We start from the raw sequence: 17,975 nt of genomic DNA on the forward strand, positions 1-17,975 counted from the left end.
TTGACGCTCGTTCCCCTCACATTGGAATTCAGGGATTCGAGTCTGTGTTGCTCGTGAAAAGAGCGCTGACGCCTCCTGGGGAGGTCTGTATCGGCCTTGTGGCCTTCTTTTGAGGACAGTCCCAGCCCAGATAACTGCAATTACTCGATATATACTTGGCCAGCTTTGTCCCCTCAGGGCCAGTCACCCAACAAAGTTAGTGGTTTGTGCCACGGGTATATATTCTAAGCTGACACCCAGCTTTGGTTAAATATTTTTTGCGAATTGCAGCGCAAAAGTTCCACTTGCACTCCCCTCTCCTGTGATGGAGTATTATGAGGATTACCACGAGGAGGAGGAAGACCCTCTGGCGGATATGCCATGGGGTGACGCTTTTTATGACGCTATGGATACCTCTATTTATAGAGCAGTGGATCAAGCCATTTCCCCTTTGGAGGATAGGCTGACGCAGAAAATAGAACAAGCGTTCTTGCGTCTAGAGCGTAGATCAGCTCTCCCTTCTACTTCCCAAGAACTCCCGGGCCCACCGCCTCCTAAACGTCCCTGTGCTCAGGGGGTAGATGTGGACGCTTTTGAGCGCCTCAAACAAGCCTTCATTGATAGCCATCCTAGTAAGAGTTCTATGGATTCTCCCGCTCTTAACCTGGCTCTCTCCCCAGGATTGCCCACTGGGGATCCTGACGCCAGCCCGTCCAGGTCCTGGCTCCCGTCCCGGCCCTCGCAAGTTCCTCAGATTCCATCAGGGTCCTCTGACTTACAACCACCCCCCACTCCTTCAGACATGTTGGACCCCAACGACATTGTCCACCCACGCTCCTCCGACTGGGTCCCAGCCGAGAAAGTCGCGACGTATGTTGCGGAACATATAAGACGCCCGCTTGAGAAGGAGGCTCGCAGTTGTCTCCGGGCGGAATGCCCCCGCCCTTCCCTTGAGGGCAAGGTTGCCCTGACCCCGGAGATCGACCCCAGAATGTCGACGTTCCTTCAGAAGTTTATTAGGGACCCAAAAAAGGGCATTGACCGGTCTTGGAGGGCGTGCCAAGACAAGCTCTTGGACGTCCTGGGGCCCGCCACAAAAATTTTGGATATGGCTGAAGAGGCCAAGGCTTCAGGGTCTATGATTTCACCCGAGACGTTGTCAGGCTGGGCACAACGGGTGGTGATATTTTTAGGTAACGCTAACTGCGCTCTCTCCACCGAGCGGCGGAGGTCCCTCCTTATTAAGATTGACCCCAAACTTGGCGACTTGGCAGATTCGGAGGCGGGGGCCATTGCCCAGGGGGGTCTCTTTGGGGAGCCCTTCATCAAGGAGTTAGGAAAATTCGTGAATACCTTCACGTCACTGGACAGGGCACAATCCACCATTAAGAAAGTGTTCCCTCGGGTTTTTCGAGGGGCCGGTCGAGGCAGGGGCCGCTCGACCGGTCGACAAAATCATCAAAACACCCAGAGAGTACCAAGACCAGTCGAAGTTTGGCAATTTCTACCCCCACGAGAGGACGCCGCGGCAAAGGCAGAGGACACAGGGGAGGAACGTCTAACACAGGCTCTGGTGAGTGTTCTCCCTTTTTCCCCACAAAACATAGGGGGGCGTCTGGCAAGTTGCTACGGGGCATGGCTATCTATCACCCGCGATGCCTGGGTTCTTCAGACGGTGAGGGGGTTCCGCATAGAGTATTTTGGAAACCCAGTGCAACGTGTTCCTCCTCGACCCATTCAGTTTTCGCTTCAGGACGCACGTCTGGTGGACGAGGAGGTGGCCTCCCTTCTTCGGAAACGCGCCATCTCTCCCACCACGCTCCACCCGCGGGGTTTCCTCAGCAATCTCTTTTTGGTCGACAAATCCGACGGGGGCAAGCGCCCGGTCAATCTAAGCGAGTTCAACGGATGGTTGGTCTATCGCCATTTCAAAATGGAGGGTATCCACCTCCTTCGCGATGTCCTCCGCCCTCACGACTGGATGGTTCGTCTAGATCTGAAGGACGCGTATCTGGTGGTCCCAATTTTCCGGCCCCATCGCCGGTTTCTTCAGTTCGCTTGGCGCCATCGGATCTACGAGTTCACGTCTCTCCCTTTCGGGCTCTCTTCCGCGCCTTGGTGCTTCACCAAGGTGCTCAAGCCAGTGGTGGAATTCCTGAGAGCTCGTGGGGTCAGGTTGATTGTGTATCTCGACGATCTCCTTTTGATGGCTCCCTGTCCCCGTTTGTTATCGGATCATCTCCAGATGACAGTGACACTCCTCCAAGATCTTGGGTTTGTAATCAACGAGGAAAAGTCCCTTCTTCAGCCGGCGCAGTCCGTTACCTTTCTGGGGTTCGTCATCGACTCCATTGCCTCCACTCTAAGTCTGCCAGCAAAAAACTTGCAAAAATTCGCCACGAGTTGCGTCGAGTTCTGGCGCATCAGAAGGTGTCGCTTCGCCAGCTGGCCCGAGTAGTGGGGCTTCTCTCCGCTTCGATTCAGGCAATTTTTCCAGGCCCAATCCACTACAGGGCCCTGCAGCGCCTCAAGGCGTACTTTCTCCGGAAGGGGTTTTCGTACTCCCACAAGATCCGCCTATCCGACGAGGCTCGGAGCGAGATCCAATGGTGGCTGACGCACATGGAGGCATGGAACGGAAGAGCAATCTTCGGTTCCGTGCCAGATTTGATTATCGAGTCGGACGCCAGCAGGCTGGGTTGGGGCGCCCGCTGCGGAGAACTTTCCACGGGGGGCTTGTGGTCTCCCGATGAACAGAAGTTACATATAAATTGTCTCGAGCTTCTGGCCGGCTCGTTTGCCGTAAAGTGTTGGACGAAAGACTCCGTACAGTCATGTGTACTTTTGAAAATGGACAACGTGTCGGCCGTCCGCTATATCAACCATCTTGGAGGCACCAAGTCGAAAGCCCTCTCGGATCTAGCGGCGAGCTTCTGGCAGTATTGCCTAGACGCTCAGGTGTCGGTCACGGCGGAGTATCTGCCCGGTCGGGACAATGTGGAGGCGGATTTCCAGTCGCGCCACTTCCGGGACTCCAGTCTTTGGAAGTTGGATCGTTCGGTTTTTCTCTCGCTCAGCGAGCTTTGGGGTCCCTTCACGGTGGACCTGTTTGCGTCCCGCTTGGATCACCAGCTTCCACGATTCTTCAGCTGGAGGCCCGATCCTCGGGCGGCAGCCACAGATGCGTTTCTCCAAGATTGGAGCAAGGTTCGCGGCTATGCGTTTCCTCCCCTTGCGATGATTACCCGGACAACGGCCCAAGTCCGCAGACAGCTAGCAGACCTGGTTCTGGTCACCCCTCTGTGGAGGTCTCAAGTGTGGTTTCCGGTTCTACTGGAACTTTCCTGGAATTTTCCAATCCTACTCCCCCGGATTCCAGATCTTCTCAAGGATCCGTACGGCGCTCCGCACCCTCTAGTGTCCACGAACTCACTGTGGCTCATGGCGTGGAGGATTTCCGGGGCAGATGGCAAGCCCCAGGCCTTTCGCGAACAGCTGAGGACCTCATCTCCAAAGCCTGGGCGGATAGCACCGTTAAAAGATACAAATCTGCATGGTGCAGATGGTCCCGTTGGTGTCTGCGACGGGATCTCGATCCCGTGGTCGCAGATGTGGTCCACGTTGTGAACTTTCTGGCGCATTTGGCGTCCAATGGCCTGGCCTATCGCTCTATTAACACTTTCAGATCCGCCATTTCTTCGGGTCATGTCCCGGTTGGTGGCTCGGCAGTGGGTGAGCATCCTTTGATTTGCAGACTCTTAAGGGGTATTCGACTCTCCTTGCCGCCGGAGCCTCGGTATTCGGCGTTATGGGACGTTAAACAAGTCTTGAATCTTTTTTTTGTCATGGCAACCTAATAGGTTTCTATCTCGTAAGGAGCTGTCAGCAAAACTTGCAATGCTCCTACGCCTGGTGTCTTGCCGTCGAGTGTCGGATGTGCGCGCTCTTGATATCTCGGGCCGGATGTTCACCCCGGATGGAGTGACATTTACCCTTTCGCGTCGTACAAAATGCCACACAAGAGTCATCTCGTACCCGGAATTCTCAGATTCCCCAAAACTTTGTGTGGTCCGTCCTCCGGGTGAGCGTCAGCTTCTCATCGCGCTCCGGAAGCCCTTTAAGGCGGTTTCCTCACCCACCATCGCGAGATGGGTTCGTTGGGTGATGCAAAGAAGCAGGCATTAGCCTCAGGCTCTTTGGGGCGCACTCTGCAAGAGGGGCCATGGCGTCTAAGGCGTTTGGCCTGGGTGCCCGCTTGGAGGATATCCTCAATGCGGCGGACTGGTCCTCAGATTCCACCTTCAAGCGGTTTTACTTCAAGCCTATTCTGAATATGGCTCAGCTGGTTGTGGGCAAGCTTTAAACAAGCATAATCCTCGCCTCCAGTCCTGACATAGAATGAAAATTTTCCTAGCTATCGTAACGGAAAGTTTCAATTCTATTAAGGACTCGGAGGCGAGGATTATCCCGCCCTGTGCTCTCAGAGGACATCCCTCCCCGTACTGGAGTAAGTATTATTTTTCCTTTGGAATCTGTGGTGCAAAATGTTATGCTGGATTTTTTCCACTGTACGGTTAAAATGGTGTATTAGTTCTGTTTCTTTCCCTCGCTACTTAATACCTAGGGCGGTTTTTTCCCCTGGTAATACTGCCTTGTTTGTTGCAGGTTCGGATACCCACAAACAGGACTCCTGAAGTTGAGGGTTTGGCTGTCTTCGCGCTCCGAAAGAGAAGATCAGGACACTGACAAAGGACTATAGGGAGCTGGAGAGGCCCTGATTGGACGTTGTTGCTTTTGTTTAATTGGTTGTTATCACAGTGTAAATGACTACATTTTTCCCTATGGTTCATGGGAAACGTAGTCTTTATTTACTTCTTTCTGTGCTGCTGTACAAATAAAGTGAAGAAAGAAGGCATAATCCTCGCCTCCGAGTCCTTAATAGAATTGAAACTTTCCGTTACGATAGCTAGGAAAATTTTCATTACGGTGAATAGTTTCTACTAATATCCTCTTAGTTAAAATGATTTTAATTATGAGAAATTAAAGTAAAAACTACAGCACCTCGGAAGAAATATGCGTGTTTTTCTAAAGTTTAGTTCTAGGAAGACAGAACTGTTTGTCTCAAAGATCGAACCAAGAGAAGTCATTTTACTCCAGCCATTTTATTAGATAATGAGCCACACTGCAATCAGCGGAGGAAGAGAGAACTGGTTATCAACGGGGAGAGGGTGCTTTAGAAGAGGTGCTTTCGAATGCATGGCATGTGGGAAGCCTGCCTTTCTTTCAACAGTATGAGGAACACATGATTATACAATAACTTAAAACAGTGTATAAAACAAAGAGAAGAACAGTTCTTGATGATATTGATTCATTTTCCGGTGCTTCAACCACTTCTTTAGCCAATCTTGTATGCTTTAGCCATCACGTGTTTCATCACATTTGGAGGTGTCTCCAAGACTTTCTCAAGACTTTTAAATTGCCAAGATCTTAAAGAAGGTCCTTATTATCCAGGTGTGCTTGCAATTCTTAATATAAAGTATTCGGCCTCCCTACGTTCAAGAAGCAATGTGTACAACGCTAATCCCTGGAGAGTCCTTCCAGAGATAAGTCTGTGGCATAACCGGAGATCCGTACAGAGCGATGATCCGTTGTCAGATTAACCGCCTTCTTGTTATCTCCTCAAAATAATTTATGGGTGTGTCCCGCAAAAATAGGTCCAATCTCTACTCTATGCTGTTTCAAATTAATATCCGCATTCTGAGGACTGCGGTAAAGTCCTCTTATATCGTGTATGATTCTCTCTGAAAGCCGAGAGAGTCCTCCCTGGGCAAGTTCACAGTGCTTACATCTTCAGATGCCGAATAGCAGCTGTCTCGCTCGGACACGAGCGACAAACTTGCCCAGTCTAGCAGAAAAATACTAACTTTTAACAATGTAAAAGGACAGGGTTCCTTGCTCAGATAGAAAAAAAGTTACATAAACTGACAGTGTTAGTCATTGCAATTTGGACGCTGTGCTGCATTAATAAAACAGGTCCCAATTGGAGGGCGTGTCTAGCAGCCAACGAAAATGGCCACAGCCTAGGAGAGCTACGCGATCGACAGCGGTTCTCCCCACTGATCCTGTCATTAATCCGGCGGCATATCGCATTCCAGTTGATAGAGGTGACACCAGAACATCCAGCACACGGATGCTGAAAGTTTGAGCCCCGTACTAACACCTGGCAGACACTTAGACCGTGGGGTGGAGTCACGGCCTGGGCGCGGAGGATACGCCGGGGCCTCGCGTGATTCGAGTGCTAACGGGGGGGGGGGGGGCGAAGGCAGAACTGGGCCGGACCCCTGCAACTGTGGAAGAGACCAGGACGGCGTAGATAGCTACGACAGCTGACACGGTGTGTAGATCACCGGCACAGCTCCCAGACCATAAAAGACTCCCAGGCACCGCCCTCGCTGGACAGCCCGGAGGGGGCGAAAAAAACAACCAGGAGCCGCTCGGGCCGAGACCATACTATGCTGATAACGCTGCGCGGACAATACGGGCATAGGCGGGGACCGGAGGAGAATTGGGCGGCTTACAGAAGGCCTGCATACCATTGAAATACCCCAGGCTTCTCGCCACGCACGTCAGGAGTGCACTGCAAGTATCAGATGTCACACGGTGACGAGACGAGGCCCCCTTGAGCAGAAGTAACGGAGCTCATACTGAGGTGGGTGGAATTAATGCAACGCTACCCCTCATTCCCTGGGCCATAGACTCTCCTGCACCCTCGGGCCATCATCTGGCGGCCCTACACACTGAAATAAAGTACACAACTGACTGTGTGTACACATCGGCCCACAGTTCCCGCTGACAATTGAAACACAGGCTCCTGGCAGGCGCTACACCGGAGGGAGACAAACAACTGCCTAGAGGAACTGAAGCAGGCCAGGCGGCTAAGACTGCATCGGAAGAGCCCAATAAACTTACAGGGTGGGGTATAATTCATAGGAGATGCTGGGAGGAGGCGGCGAGGCAGAACTGAAAATTAACCAGGGTTGAGGAGACAAACATGGCAATACCTGCTCTTAGAGAGGCAAAAGAGGTAAACAGGAAAACCGAAAGGCCGAGCATGGACGATACTCCCGCAGGCAGGCAGCGGCAACTACTGGTCTACCTCCTCCGAGTGCCTGGTGGCGGCGCCCAGTGAGCTAGATAACATGGGAGGACGGGGCCAGCGCACGGTACAAAGAAACTAGCTAGACAAATATGCCAATCACAAAGACCAGCCGGTCACACCAGAGACACTCGCAGAACACAGTTGGCTCACAGACCACGAAACCTAAGGAGGTCACCCTGCACAACATAATGGCCCCCCTACACCAGGTAAAAACATTCAGTGGCACAATCTCTACAGACATTACACTGCTACGTGCCGATATTCCAAGATGAGTACAAGAATAATGGAGGTTGAAACTACCACAGCGGCTATCTCCACAGACACAGCGACTTAGCAGCGAAAGGTCCGAAAACTAGAACTGGCGCACAAACAAATGGTGGACAAGCTTGATTATCAGGAGGGCCGCTCGAGGCGAAACAACGTACGCCTGGTTGGGGTACCGGAGAGTGTGGGGGGACCAGCCCTGGACCTCTTTGTAGAAGACCTCATTAAGACTCTACTACAGCCACGTGGGCTACCCAGCTTCTTCTCGGTGTAAAGGGCCCACCGAGTGCCTGGGGGAAGACCCCGGCCGCGGGCCCCCCCCAGGCTCATACTACCACGCATATTCAATTTCCGAGATCTGGATAAGATTCTGCAGGCGGTGCGCATTACCCCTTCAATACATTTTGAAAACTGCACTGTGACCCTCTATCCAGACTACACGGCAGTGGGGACCAAGCAGCGACGTAATTTCTTGGCCGTCAAGACAGAACTGCGCAATCGGGAACTTAAGTATGCAATGCTGGTCCCTGCGAAACTGAGGGTGGAAACAGAAGGAAAAACTTGGTTCTTCACAACATCTGAAAAAGCCCACAACTGGCTGGAGTGGCACCCGACCACGGGGCCCAGGAGACAGACATCACGCCATGGAATCGGCAGGAGCAGGGGAACAAGAAGCCTCGGGCGGCACGTAACAGAACGCAGATGAGAACTCAGATTGATATCGCGCTTCACAGACCTTGGGACTGAGTGGGGAAAACCATCAGTGACATGGAAGCACGACAATGCCATACTTTGCTGTGGGAAATCCATTGACCAGGATTACAATGGACATACGAACTGGTGTCACCAGAGACAATTGCTAATGCAGAAGTTACATTGAGGTGTGAGCAAATAGCCGCTATAAAATACAAGTTTAAGGGAGGGACCTCAGGAGATCGCTGAACGGCTCTCCCCCCCTCATGGAAGTACAAAGTTCTGGGAAATGAGCACTCTGCTGAGTTAGGGTGGCGGGTAGTTCCAAGTCCGCCGTGCAGGGAAGCAGGGAGGACGGAGGGGGGTAAGGGTCAGTTAGGCGGGTTATTGTTTTGTTTGTTACAGATATAGTGATGTAATTGATGGCATACGTGGTGGCAACATGACGCGGCTACTACAGGGCGCTCTCCACTCTTACATAGATGTTGTACACAACACGAATGTAAAAAAGTGGCTCTGTATATACTGCACCAAAGTAGGGTACAGTGTGTACAGAGTCCAGCAGTCCCCAGAGGTTTGACAGAGGTTAAAGTTAGACATAACCTTACTCTCTAAAGTGGTAGCTTGGTCGAACAGTAAGGCAGTATAAGAGGACAGTGTAAAGCATTTGGTGTACCCTGTCAGTCAGCAAATGGTCTCACACACTCGAACTGAACTCTAGGCTAATGGTTTGTATATAAAAATATATGGTTGTTTTATTTTAGAACCAACAATAGGTATCAAAATATACTTTCTCAGAATGAGATGCTACAGTTTAAAACTTTCAATGAGCAGTAGACTTTTGAATGCAATAGATACAGGGGTTGCAATATGCAACACAATCTTAACACAATAATAACATTGAGCTCAACGGGAATTTTAAGCAAACTGCAATAACATTTACTTTACGAACATTTTTCTTACTCAGGGCTGGATCCTGGATTCAGCCCTGGTGCATTTCTTGAAAACAGTTGAAGGAAATAGTTTTTGTTATACAGGCGATTTTTAAGGAATATTTGAAAATCGACACTTGGAAGAATTTCTGGCAAAAACCAGGCAATGTTATCCTAAGGAGAAAAGTTAGATTATCGGAAAATCACAGGTGTAATTACTTTTTCTGGTCAGTGCTGGGCTCCTAGGTCCAGCACTGGGATCTCTCCTGGTAACAGGTGAGTAATTTAGTTTGTTGATCGGATGATTTCTAGTGAATATTTTTAAGTTTCAAAACTCGACACTTAGAAGAATTCCTAAGTGAAAACCGGTCAATGTTACCCTATGGAGAAAACGCAAGTTATCGGCTTTCAGGTAAGTACTCGACTCGCAGAGTTAAGGATTTGGGGCAAGACTCCGAGCTCTCCCAGGGTCAGGTTGGTATAGTAGTTACACCCTCAGCGGCACAAGGGCAGCCGGGTGCAGAGAGAGTAGGCCCAATGTTAGCCTATGGCGGGTAGGGGGCCTTTGGTTGGTGGCTGCTAGCAGGCAAGCCACGCTGTTGTGGGAACAAAGTTCCTGGTCACTTACTCAGGGCAAGTGGGGAAGTAGATCAGAACAGTTAGTGCATCTCCAGTGGCACTGGAGCGGCTGGGTGAAGGGTGCTTTTGAGCAGTCGGGCGCCCAATGGATTTCAATGGAAAAGCTGCGTGACAAACATAGGCTTAAAGCTCGGGGACGGAGATTCTTCAGGTGCGACCACCACTTTGAGGTGTAAGTTGGGAAGCTGTAGGTTGGGTAGACACCCAGGAGTTGGGCACAGGGGGCCGTGGGGCGCCGGGGTGTCTGTAGGCGTCGGGAAATCTTACCCTCTGCTTGTCGCGGTTAGGGGGGTGCCTGGAGTTGAGGCTGCAGGTGCAGTCAGGAGCGTCAAGGGGAGTCATTGGGTGCTGGGTTCTGGGTCACAGTTGCCGGGGGGACGTCCTTGTGGTCTTTGTTTACTCTGGCACGGGCCAGGCTAGGCGGGTGCAGGGTGTGCAGGATTCGCGGTTCCTGGCTGGTACCAGCATGGTAGTTGCTTGAGCAGAACCACTGCTCGTGGGAGTCCCAGTCTTTAGTTGAGCAAGGCAGTCAGGTCCTCCGGGGTTTTTGAGGTTGCTGACCACAGGAGACGCCGGGTTTTAGCAGGAGCAGGTTCGAGGGTCGACAGGCCGGTAAGGCTGGGGCCAAGTCAGTTGGTGTCGTCCTCTTGTTAGCAGCTGCACGGCTGGTCTTCTTTCTACTTGTAGTTTCAGAATCGGGATCTGAGGAAGGAAGGTTCAGGGTGCCCCTAAATACTACATTAAGGGTTGTTACAGGTGGGCAAGGTCAGGGACCAATGGGTCCCTTCCCTAGGGTGGGTACACTCCCTATCCTGCCACTCTCCAGTGGTAGGGGGGCAAGAGCCTAGTCCTGATTGGGTAGGGCTCCCCGTCCTCAAGATGGCAAGAGCCCGGAGTTGTGCTTCACCTCGCCTCCCCCATCGGAGGGGTGGGGTTGGCAGAGGCTGGCACACCCACTCTTCTCTCCTTGGTTTTCCCGCCGATCTTCCTGCCAGAGTGGGGGTCAGAACCGGTGAGGGCCAGTTGCAGAGTACAGCAAGTGGTCTGGAGAAGCTCACAAAGGCGGCATGCCTTTAAAGCTTCCCCTGCCCGTCCTGAGGCCTAGCACCTCGCCCCAGGATGTCCATTGTTGCAGGCCCACAAGAGCGAATGGCTCGCGACCCAGGGGTCCAGCAACATGTCTGCTGTGTGGCAGCCTAGGCAGCCTCTCAGTCAGGCCGCTGGTCGTTGGTTAGTTTCAGGGGGCATCTCTAAGATGCCCTCTGTCGTGCATTTTACATTAAAATACCACACTGGCATCAGTGTGGGTTTAATGTGCTGAGAAGTTTGATACCAAACTTCCCAGTCTTCAGTGTAGCCATTATGGTGCTGTGGAGTTCGTGATGACAACCTCCCAGCACCATATACTCTTAATGGCAGCACTGCACTTACAGGGCCCAGGAATGGACCTGGGTACTGTAGAGGTACAGGGCTCATGCACCTGTACCCTCACCAACGGCATAGGGCACCCAGTTAGAGGAGTGACTGATGTATGCCAGGGCAGTGGTTTGTGGGCATGGCACACAGGGATGTGTGCCATGTCGTCGTGACTGTGTGTGTGCCATGTCGTCGTGACTGTGTGTGTGTGTGCCATGTCGTCGTGACTGTGTGTGTGCCAGTGTGTGTGTGTGTGCCAGTGTGTGTGTGTGTGTGTGTGTGTGTGTGTGTGTGTGTGTGTGTGCCAGTGTGTGTGCCAGTGTGTGTGTGTGTGCCAGTGTGTGTGTGTGCCAGTGTGTGTGTGTGTGCCAGTGTGTGTGTGTGTGCCAGTGTGTGTGTGTGTGCCAGTGTGTGTGTGTGTGTGTGTGTGTGTGTGTGTGTGTGTGTGTGTGTGTGTGTGTGGTGTGTGCCATGTCGTCGTGACTATGTGTGTGCCATGTCGTCGTGACTGTGTGTGTGCCATGTCGTCGTGACTGTGTGTGTGTGCGCCATGTCGTCGTGACTGTGTGTGTGCCATGTCGTCGTGACTGTGTGTGTGCCATGTCGTCGTGTGTGTGTGTACAGGGCCTCTAAGGGTGGCACAACAAGTGCTGCAGCCCTTAGGGGCCTTCTCTGGTCACAGTGCCCTGGGTACCTATGGTGCCATTTAACTAGGGGCTGACATGTGGCCAGAGATGCCAATTGGATTTATGCTTCAATGCAGTTTTAGGGAAGGAACACAGGCCCTGAGTACCTGATTGGCAGGAGCCCAGGGCACACTCAGTCAAAGTACATCAGCAATTCAGCAAAAGGTAGGGGCACACCATGCAAGAAAGAGGGCACTTTCTCACAACGAATAGACACACTCACAAACGTTTCAAACTCCCAGTCATTGAACTCTAGGGAGATGCCACTTCCTTTCACTGTGATGTCCTGGAATATAAATGGACTGGGTGACGAGATAAAAAGGGGACTGGTCCTCCAATACATTAAACGCAAGGGTCTGGCTGTCATGTTAATATAGGAATCACATTTGATGGGCTTGGCCTGCAGGGCCCTGGACAGATGGGACTACAAAATAGCAGCACACTCTGAATTCACTTCCGGTTCTCGGGGGTATGGATTCTGGTCCATAAACACTTCCCACTGATACAAACTGGGTCCTGGACATATGACCAAGGACGATTTTCAGCGATATCATGTTAATGGGAGGGACAGTCGTACAATCTGGTATCAGTCTATATCCCACCGACGCTGCATCAGTCAACCTCCCCAGCCCTGGGGAAATTCTTGTTGTCACTCCCGCAGGGTGAACTCATTGTGGGGGTGACTTTAACGATTGATTCATCCATAAATAGAAAAACCCCTAGAGACCCCAGTAGTGCAAATCTCAAATTAGTGGACTTTGTTGACGCCATTAGACTCATTGATGCCTGGAGAGCAAGGTACCCACAGGAGCGACAATATACCTCCCACTCAGGAGTTCATAATAGTCTCAAGAATAGACTGCATATTTACATTGGCATAAGGGCTGGAAAGGGTATTAGAGATCCTACACTTACCCAGGGGCATCTCGGACCACTCACCAGTGCTCATTACCTGTGCATCCTACACTCCGGGATGACGCAGACCGTTTCCGCTCTACCCTGGGTATCTTAAAAACCGTAAGATTGGGAAAGGTCTGCTCACAGCCACGGAGCAATATTTAGCAGAAAATTAACACTGTGTCCTCTCCAATGATGTTGTGCGAGGCATATAAAACTGTACTACGGGGCCAGGCAATCTCACTAGTTGCAAAGCATAAAAAGGTACAAAGACAGTAGATGGAGACTCTGGAACACGGGGTAGCCCAGGCAGAGGCTGAACATGCCACAGACACCAGTGATGACACGACACATAGGTTACATTTAGCACAACAGGAATACAGGGCATTTGCATGGGAGGAGGCGAAATCCAAATTCACCAGCACGCAGCATACTATTTACGAACTTGGTGATAAAGTAGGCAAGCACCTCGCCTGGCTGGATAGAAAGGAAAGAGTAGCCGATGGGTGGCTCAACTCAGATTGGAGACTGGGATTATGACCTCAGACCCTCAGCAAATAGTCAATACATTGGTGGCCCATTACGAGAAAATATAGACGCCCACAGCCACAAACACAATAGAAGAAAATCTAGCTTTTCTTAAGGACATACAAATGCCTACGCTGTCCCGTGACGCAACTCAAGCGCCGGAAGCAGATCCGACTCCAGACGAGCTCTTGCCACCAGTAGGCGCATTACATACGGGAAAAGCCCTAGGACCTAATGGTATTCCTGTAGAATTCTACAAAAACGCAGCAACTCAGCTCGTACCACACCTGCTTAACATGTACAAAGATAGTTTGGAAAAAGGGGAGTTGCCCAGAGATCAGTGAGTAGCGACAATAGTTGCAATACATAAGCCGGGCAAGTCGCCCCAGGAACGCATGTCCTATAGGCCGTTATCTTTGATAAATGCAGAAGCTAAAATCCAGATTTATGCCGATCCAAAACAGCGATGAATCCAAGGAGACTCCATAGTGTCATGCCGCGTAGACCTACTATTGAAGAAGACGCAGTTATTTTGTCCCTGGATGAGCGTATAGCATTCGACCTGGTCGAATGGCCCTTTCTCTTCGCGGTCCTCTGCCACATGGGTTTCGGCCCCAAGCTCTGCAAGTGGGTGCAATTGTTATACAGAAAACCCCTGGCGCAGGTTGTGGTAAATGGTCGCATTCAGCAGATTTCCCCTCGGGGAAAAGGGACGAGACAGGGCTGTCCCCTGTCACTGCTCCTATTTGCAACAGTGCTGGAACCACTGGCGGCATGGATCCGGTCTTCCGTGGGTTAAAATGGGCTATGGAATGGGAGGATCGCATTTTGCTCTATGCGGATGATGTGTTATTGTACCTAGCATCCCCTGCGCGTTCTATTAACTGCCGATTACATATATGCGCAGCATATGGGCGGGTCTCGGGCTATACTATAAACTGGGCAAAATCGCTCCTTTATATACTTCACAGTCCCCCGCCGCGGCTCCTGCGTAACTGCGAAATCCAGATTGCTAACAAGGGACTTCAATATCTCGGCATATATATAGAACGCATCAGGCCACGCATTTCATTGAAGAAATCCTCCTGCAGCCCCTAGCGCGATTCTGCCGTGATGTCAAACACTGGCGACCACTACCACTCATGCTACTGGGCAGGGCAGTCCTCTTTAAGATGATGGCACTTCCCAGATTCTTATATGTCTTACAAAACACCCCGTTCCCAGTTTCCCCAGCATACTTTACAATAATAAACGCCGAAGTGACCAATCTGTTATTTTATGGAAGGTCTGCCCATATATCCATGCATAAACTAGTGAAGGGCTGGCATGACGGCGGCATTGCCCTCCAACACATAAAAGTATATTACTGGGCATCACAGCTCATCGTAATAAATCAATGGCTTCATGCACCGCAGGAGGAACCAGCGTTTCGCATGGATTGGCATCTCCTAGAAGCCGAAGGGATTATGGGGGTATTATACAATGAATCCAGAAGGATAGCTCTCACAGGTCCAATGGCACACACAGTCCATGTCTGGTAGGCGGCACAACGAGCGTTGGGCTGATAGGGGGTCGTAAAGCAGGCTACACCATCATGGGAAACCCGGCAATTAGGTAAACTGTGAAATACCAAGGTATTTAGACAATGGGAATTGATAGGTATCACAAAGGTGGGTGATATGTGGAAAAAAGGCGAGGTTGTCACGTTCACACAGCTACAGGTCACTTCTGGACTAGCACGGGCGGAAGCCAAAATGCCATTTCCCAAACCTACCGGAAAATAATAAATAATCAGCCGGACCTCGCGACAGCCCTTAAGGAGCGATGGGAGGCTGACGTGGGAGAACTGGATGAGGCAGACTGGCAGGAGGCAATTACGTCCCCAAATGAGGTAGCTATACCTTCTAAAGTAAAACTAATACACTTGAAAATTCTACACCGCACTTACTATACGCGAATACTTCTACATAGATTAGGCAGTATGGACACACCACTCTGCCTAAGACAGTGTGGCGCACCAAGCACATTTTGGCACACACTCTGGCAATGCCCGGCAATCACATCTTACTGGGAGGCAATTATGCACACGATTTCCCAGGTTACTGGAGTTACGGGTCAGCCGGAACCAAAGAGAGGTCTACTCAAAATTTGGGAGCCTACTGATCTCAACCATGCGGCTCAAGACTGGGTGACACTGGGTATGGCATTGGCAAAGCGGAGTATAGCTCAGCACTGGGGCTCAAGACTGACTCCTAACCAGCGACAGTGGTGTCATGACCTGGACGGCACAATGATAATAGAGAAATCAGTCTATGTCCACAGGGGATGCCCCAAAAAATGGACTGGGAGTGGAGAAGGTGAAATGCATTCCCGGGCAATATCTGCAAACCCCCACAGGAGGAACTGTTGTCAGAGGATAGTGACTAAAGAACTACGGTGAGAGTACTGTGATGTGTAATGTTACTCTTTGCAGCTATGCTGTCAATGAATGAGAGACGGAACTTGCTAATCAATGTAAAAGGTAAACAACTACTGTATAATGTCTCACCACACTATGTATGCACTATTGAATATTCCAGTAATGTATCAATTGTTATTCAATGCAAAATGCCAACAAAAATGTAAAAAAACAAAAAAAAACAGGTCCCAATTACTGGATTTAATCATTATCAGTAACTGTTGCTTCCTATGTTTTTCGATGCATTTAACTACTGACAAAACAGTTCACTGTAATGATTGTCTTTATTTTTGACGGGACTGTATTTAAAAAATGTATATATTTTAGGCAAACGTTTGCATCAATGATGAAAGTGCTATAAGGTTAGGTTTTAACTGTACAGGGGAATTTCTCTTTCTCCCTCCTTCCCTGTGTTACTGATACACACCTGTAGGAATAGATGCTCAATGCGTACTTATTAGTTACTCAGCTACACAAGGAACCCCCCCCCTCTTTTCTTTTTTTAGTAAGACTTGAAGAATAGGGGATACTCCATAAAACATGGAAAAGCTGACAACTTAATCACAATAAAGTTAAAGAAAGCTTACTTTTAACTCTTCAACAGTGGATTTTATTTTGGCATAACCCATGTGCTGCTTTCCCATCAAATGGTCATCTACTCTGGACTGTGCATCTCCTACAATTAAAAAGGCTCCACACACTTCACATACTTCCATTTGCTTTTCCTGGACTGCAAAGCTCTCAATTGTCTGAAAGGAAAAAACAATCCAGTCAACTACTTTAGCATGCAGCTCCATCACATTTTGCAGACAGTTTCTGTGCATTATTCGACAGCCACCTCAATGTTATAGACTTTTACGCTTGATGGTGACCATGCTAAAAAAAAAACGGTGCCACCTCAAACAATATGCACATATGTAAGATATAGATACCACATACAGAAAATGCACTTTCACTTAGCACATGTGCTGCATTTAGGTGCCTGTTATAGAAGCACATGCTTTGCATACTCGTAACATTTGATAGTAGTATTCTAAAACCGCTTGTTTTCCATATTTTAAGGATGTAAATCTTATAGGTCATCCACTAGAACCTCAGACATGCCTCTTACTAGATGCACTCTCGTGTCAACTCATGGTCCGACAATGGGATTTTACATGAGGGGTGTGAAAACTGCAAATCTAGCACTACACAAATGCGATATATTCCCGTGCTTTACACAGATTAGCGAGCACTATGCAATTGTTGACGTGGCTTTAAGGTAAAAGTGGATTTGCATCACAAATCCGTCAAGGCAACAGGACCAACTTCAACATCCTAATCATTTGAAAACATGTATTAACAACAGTGCTTTGCCGTTTTATCTACTGGATACCAAGTCTCTGCTTCACTTTATGCAAGTGAACGCAAAAGGTTATGCTTGTTACTATTTTATTTGCAAACATGCATTTGACAGGACTTTACATTACGTGGAGAGTGAAGTTAATATATAATTCACAAGAGCTAATGCTGAAAGTTCTGAAACTATATTCTCGTAATGCTTGTCTGGCATATGATGTAGGAAGACTGGTCAGTGTGTTAGAGCAGATTTGGGAAAATATTTTTTTAAAGTGGCGATAGTGTACATAATAACATTTTCGGAGTAATAGAATACGTGGCTTGTCTACTGATGAGGCCTGCAAGTCACAGAGCCATGAATGAAAGGGTTGGCTACAATAAATGTTAACTTACACAAACTGTGTTCTAATATTAGTGTGCATAGGCTCAGAAGAATGAAATGCTTCGAGAATATCCAGTTATGCCACATACATGAAACTAACAAGAGCAAGGTACAAGCGTAAAACTAAATCAAAACCAATTAAATAACCAGTTCTATGCATAATGAACAACCTTTTACAAACATGTTATCAAGTTTATATAGACAGTAAGGCATAATGTAATCAAATGACAATTGCCAAAGGGTATATATAGGATATATAGGAATCCGCATTTACAAAAATATACTCAATAACACACTGAAAAGCAGACAATTCCAACAAAGCTAGGGAACACTTCTCTCCTGAAATGACCATTAAGCAGCTCCTCCCACCTATAAGGTTACTACTGTAACAGGGAGACATATTTTAATGGTCTAAATCAGGGCTTACCAAACATTTCAGGCCCACAACCCAATTTTTAGAATGTCAAACCAACGCAAACCACCTCGCATTTAAGGACATGAGGGGAGGCAAATTTAATTGAACAACAGCAATTGTTTGTAAAAGTCATGACCTTGACCACGCCCTTCAATATGATACTGTGACCAAGACATTGATCTGCAAACA

General features: G+C 49.2%; 1 protein-coding gene across 2 annotated transcripts in view; it reads right to left on the reverse strand.

The window, feature by feature from the left end:
* LUC7L3 (LUC7 like 3 pre-mRNA splicing factor) overlaps window positions 1–17,975 on the reverse strand; it is a 200,642-nt gene that overhangs the window by 81,013 nt on the left and 101,654 nt on the right. For both annotated transcript variants that reach the window (XR_014966556.1, XM_085617151.1), the window contains exon 7: window positions 16,239–16,400. Coding sequence is in view for 1 of the 2 variants with exons in the window: in XM_085617151.1 (XP_085473277.1) it covers window positions 16,239–16,400 (162 nt within the window). In the remaining variant the exon portion in view is untranslated. The remainder of the gene's footprint in view (window positions 1–16,238; window positions 16,401–17,975) is intronic.

This window comes from Triturus cristatus, chromosome 7, assembly GCF_964204655.1.
Source record: "Triturus cristatus chromosome 7, aTriCri1.1, whole genome shotgun sequence".
Classification (NCBI taxonomy): Eukaryota; Metazoa; Chordata; class Amphibia; order Caudata; family Salamandridae; genus Triturus; species Triturus cristatus.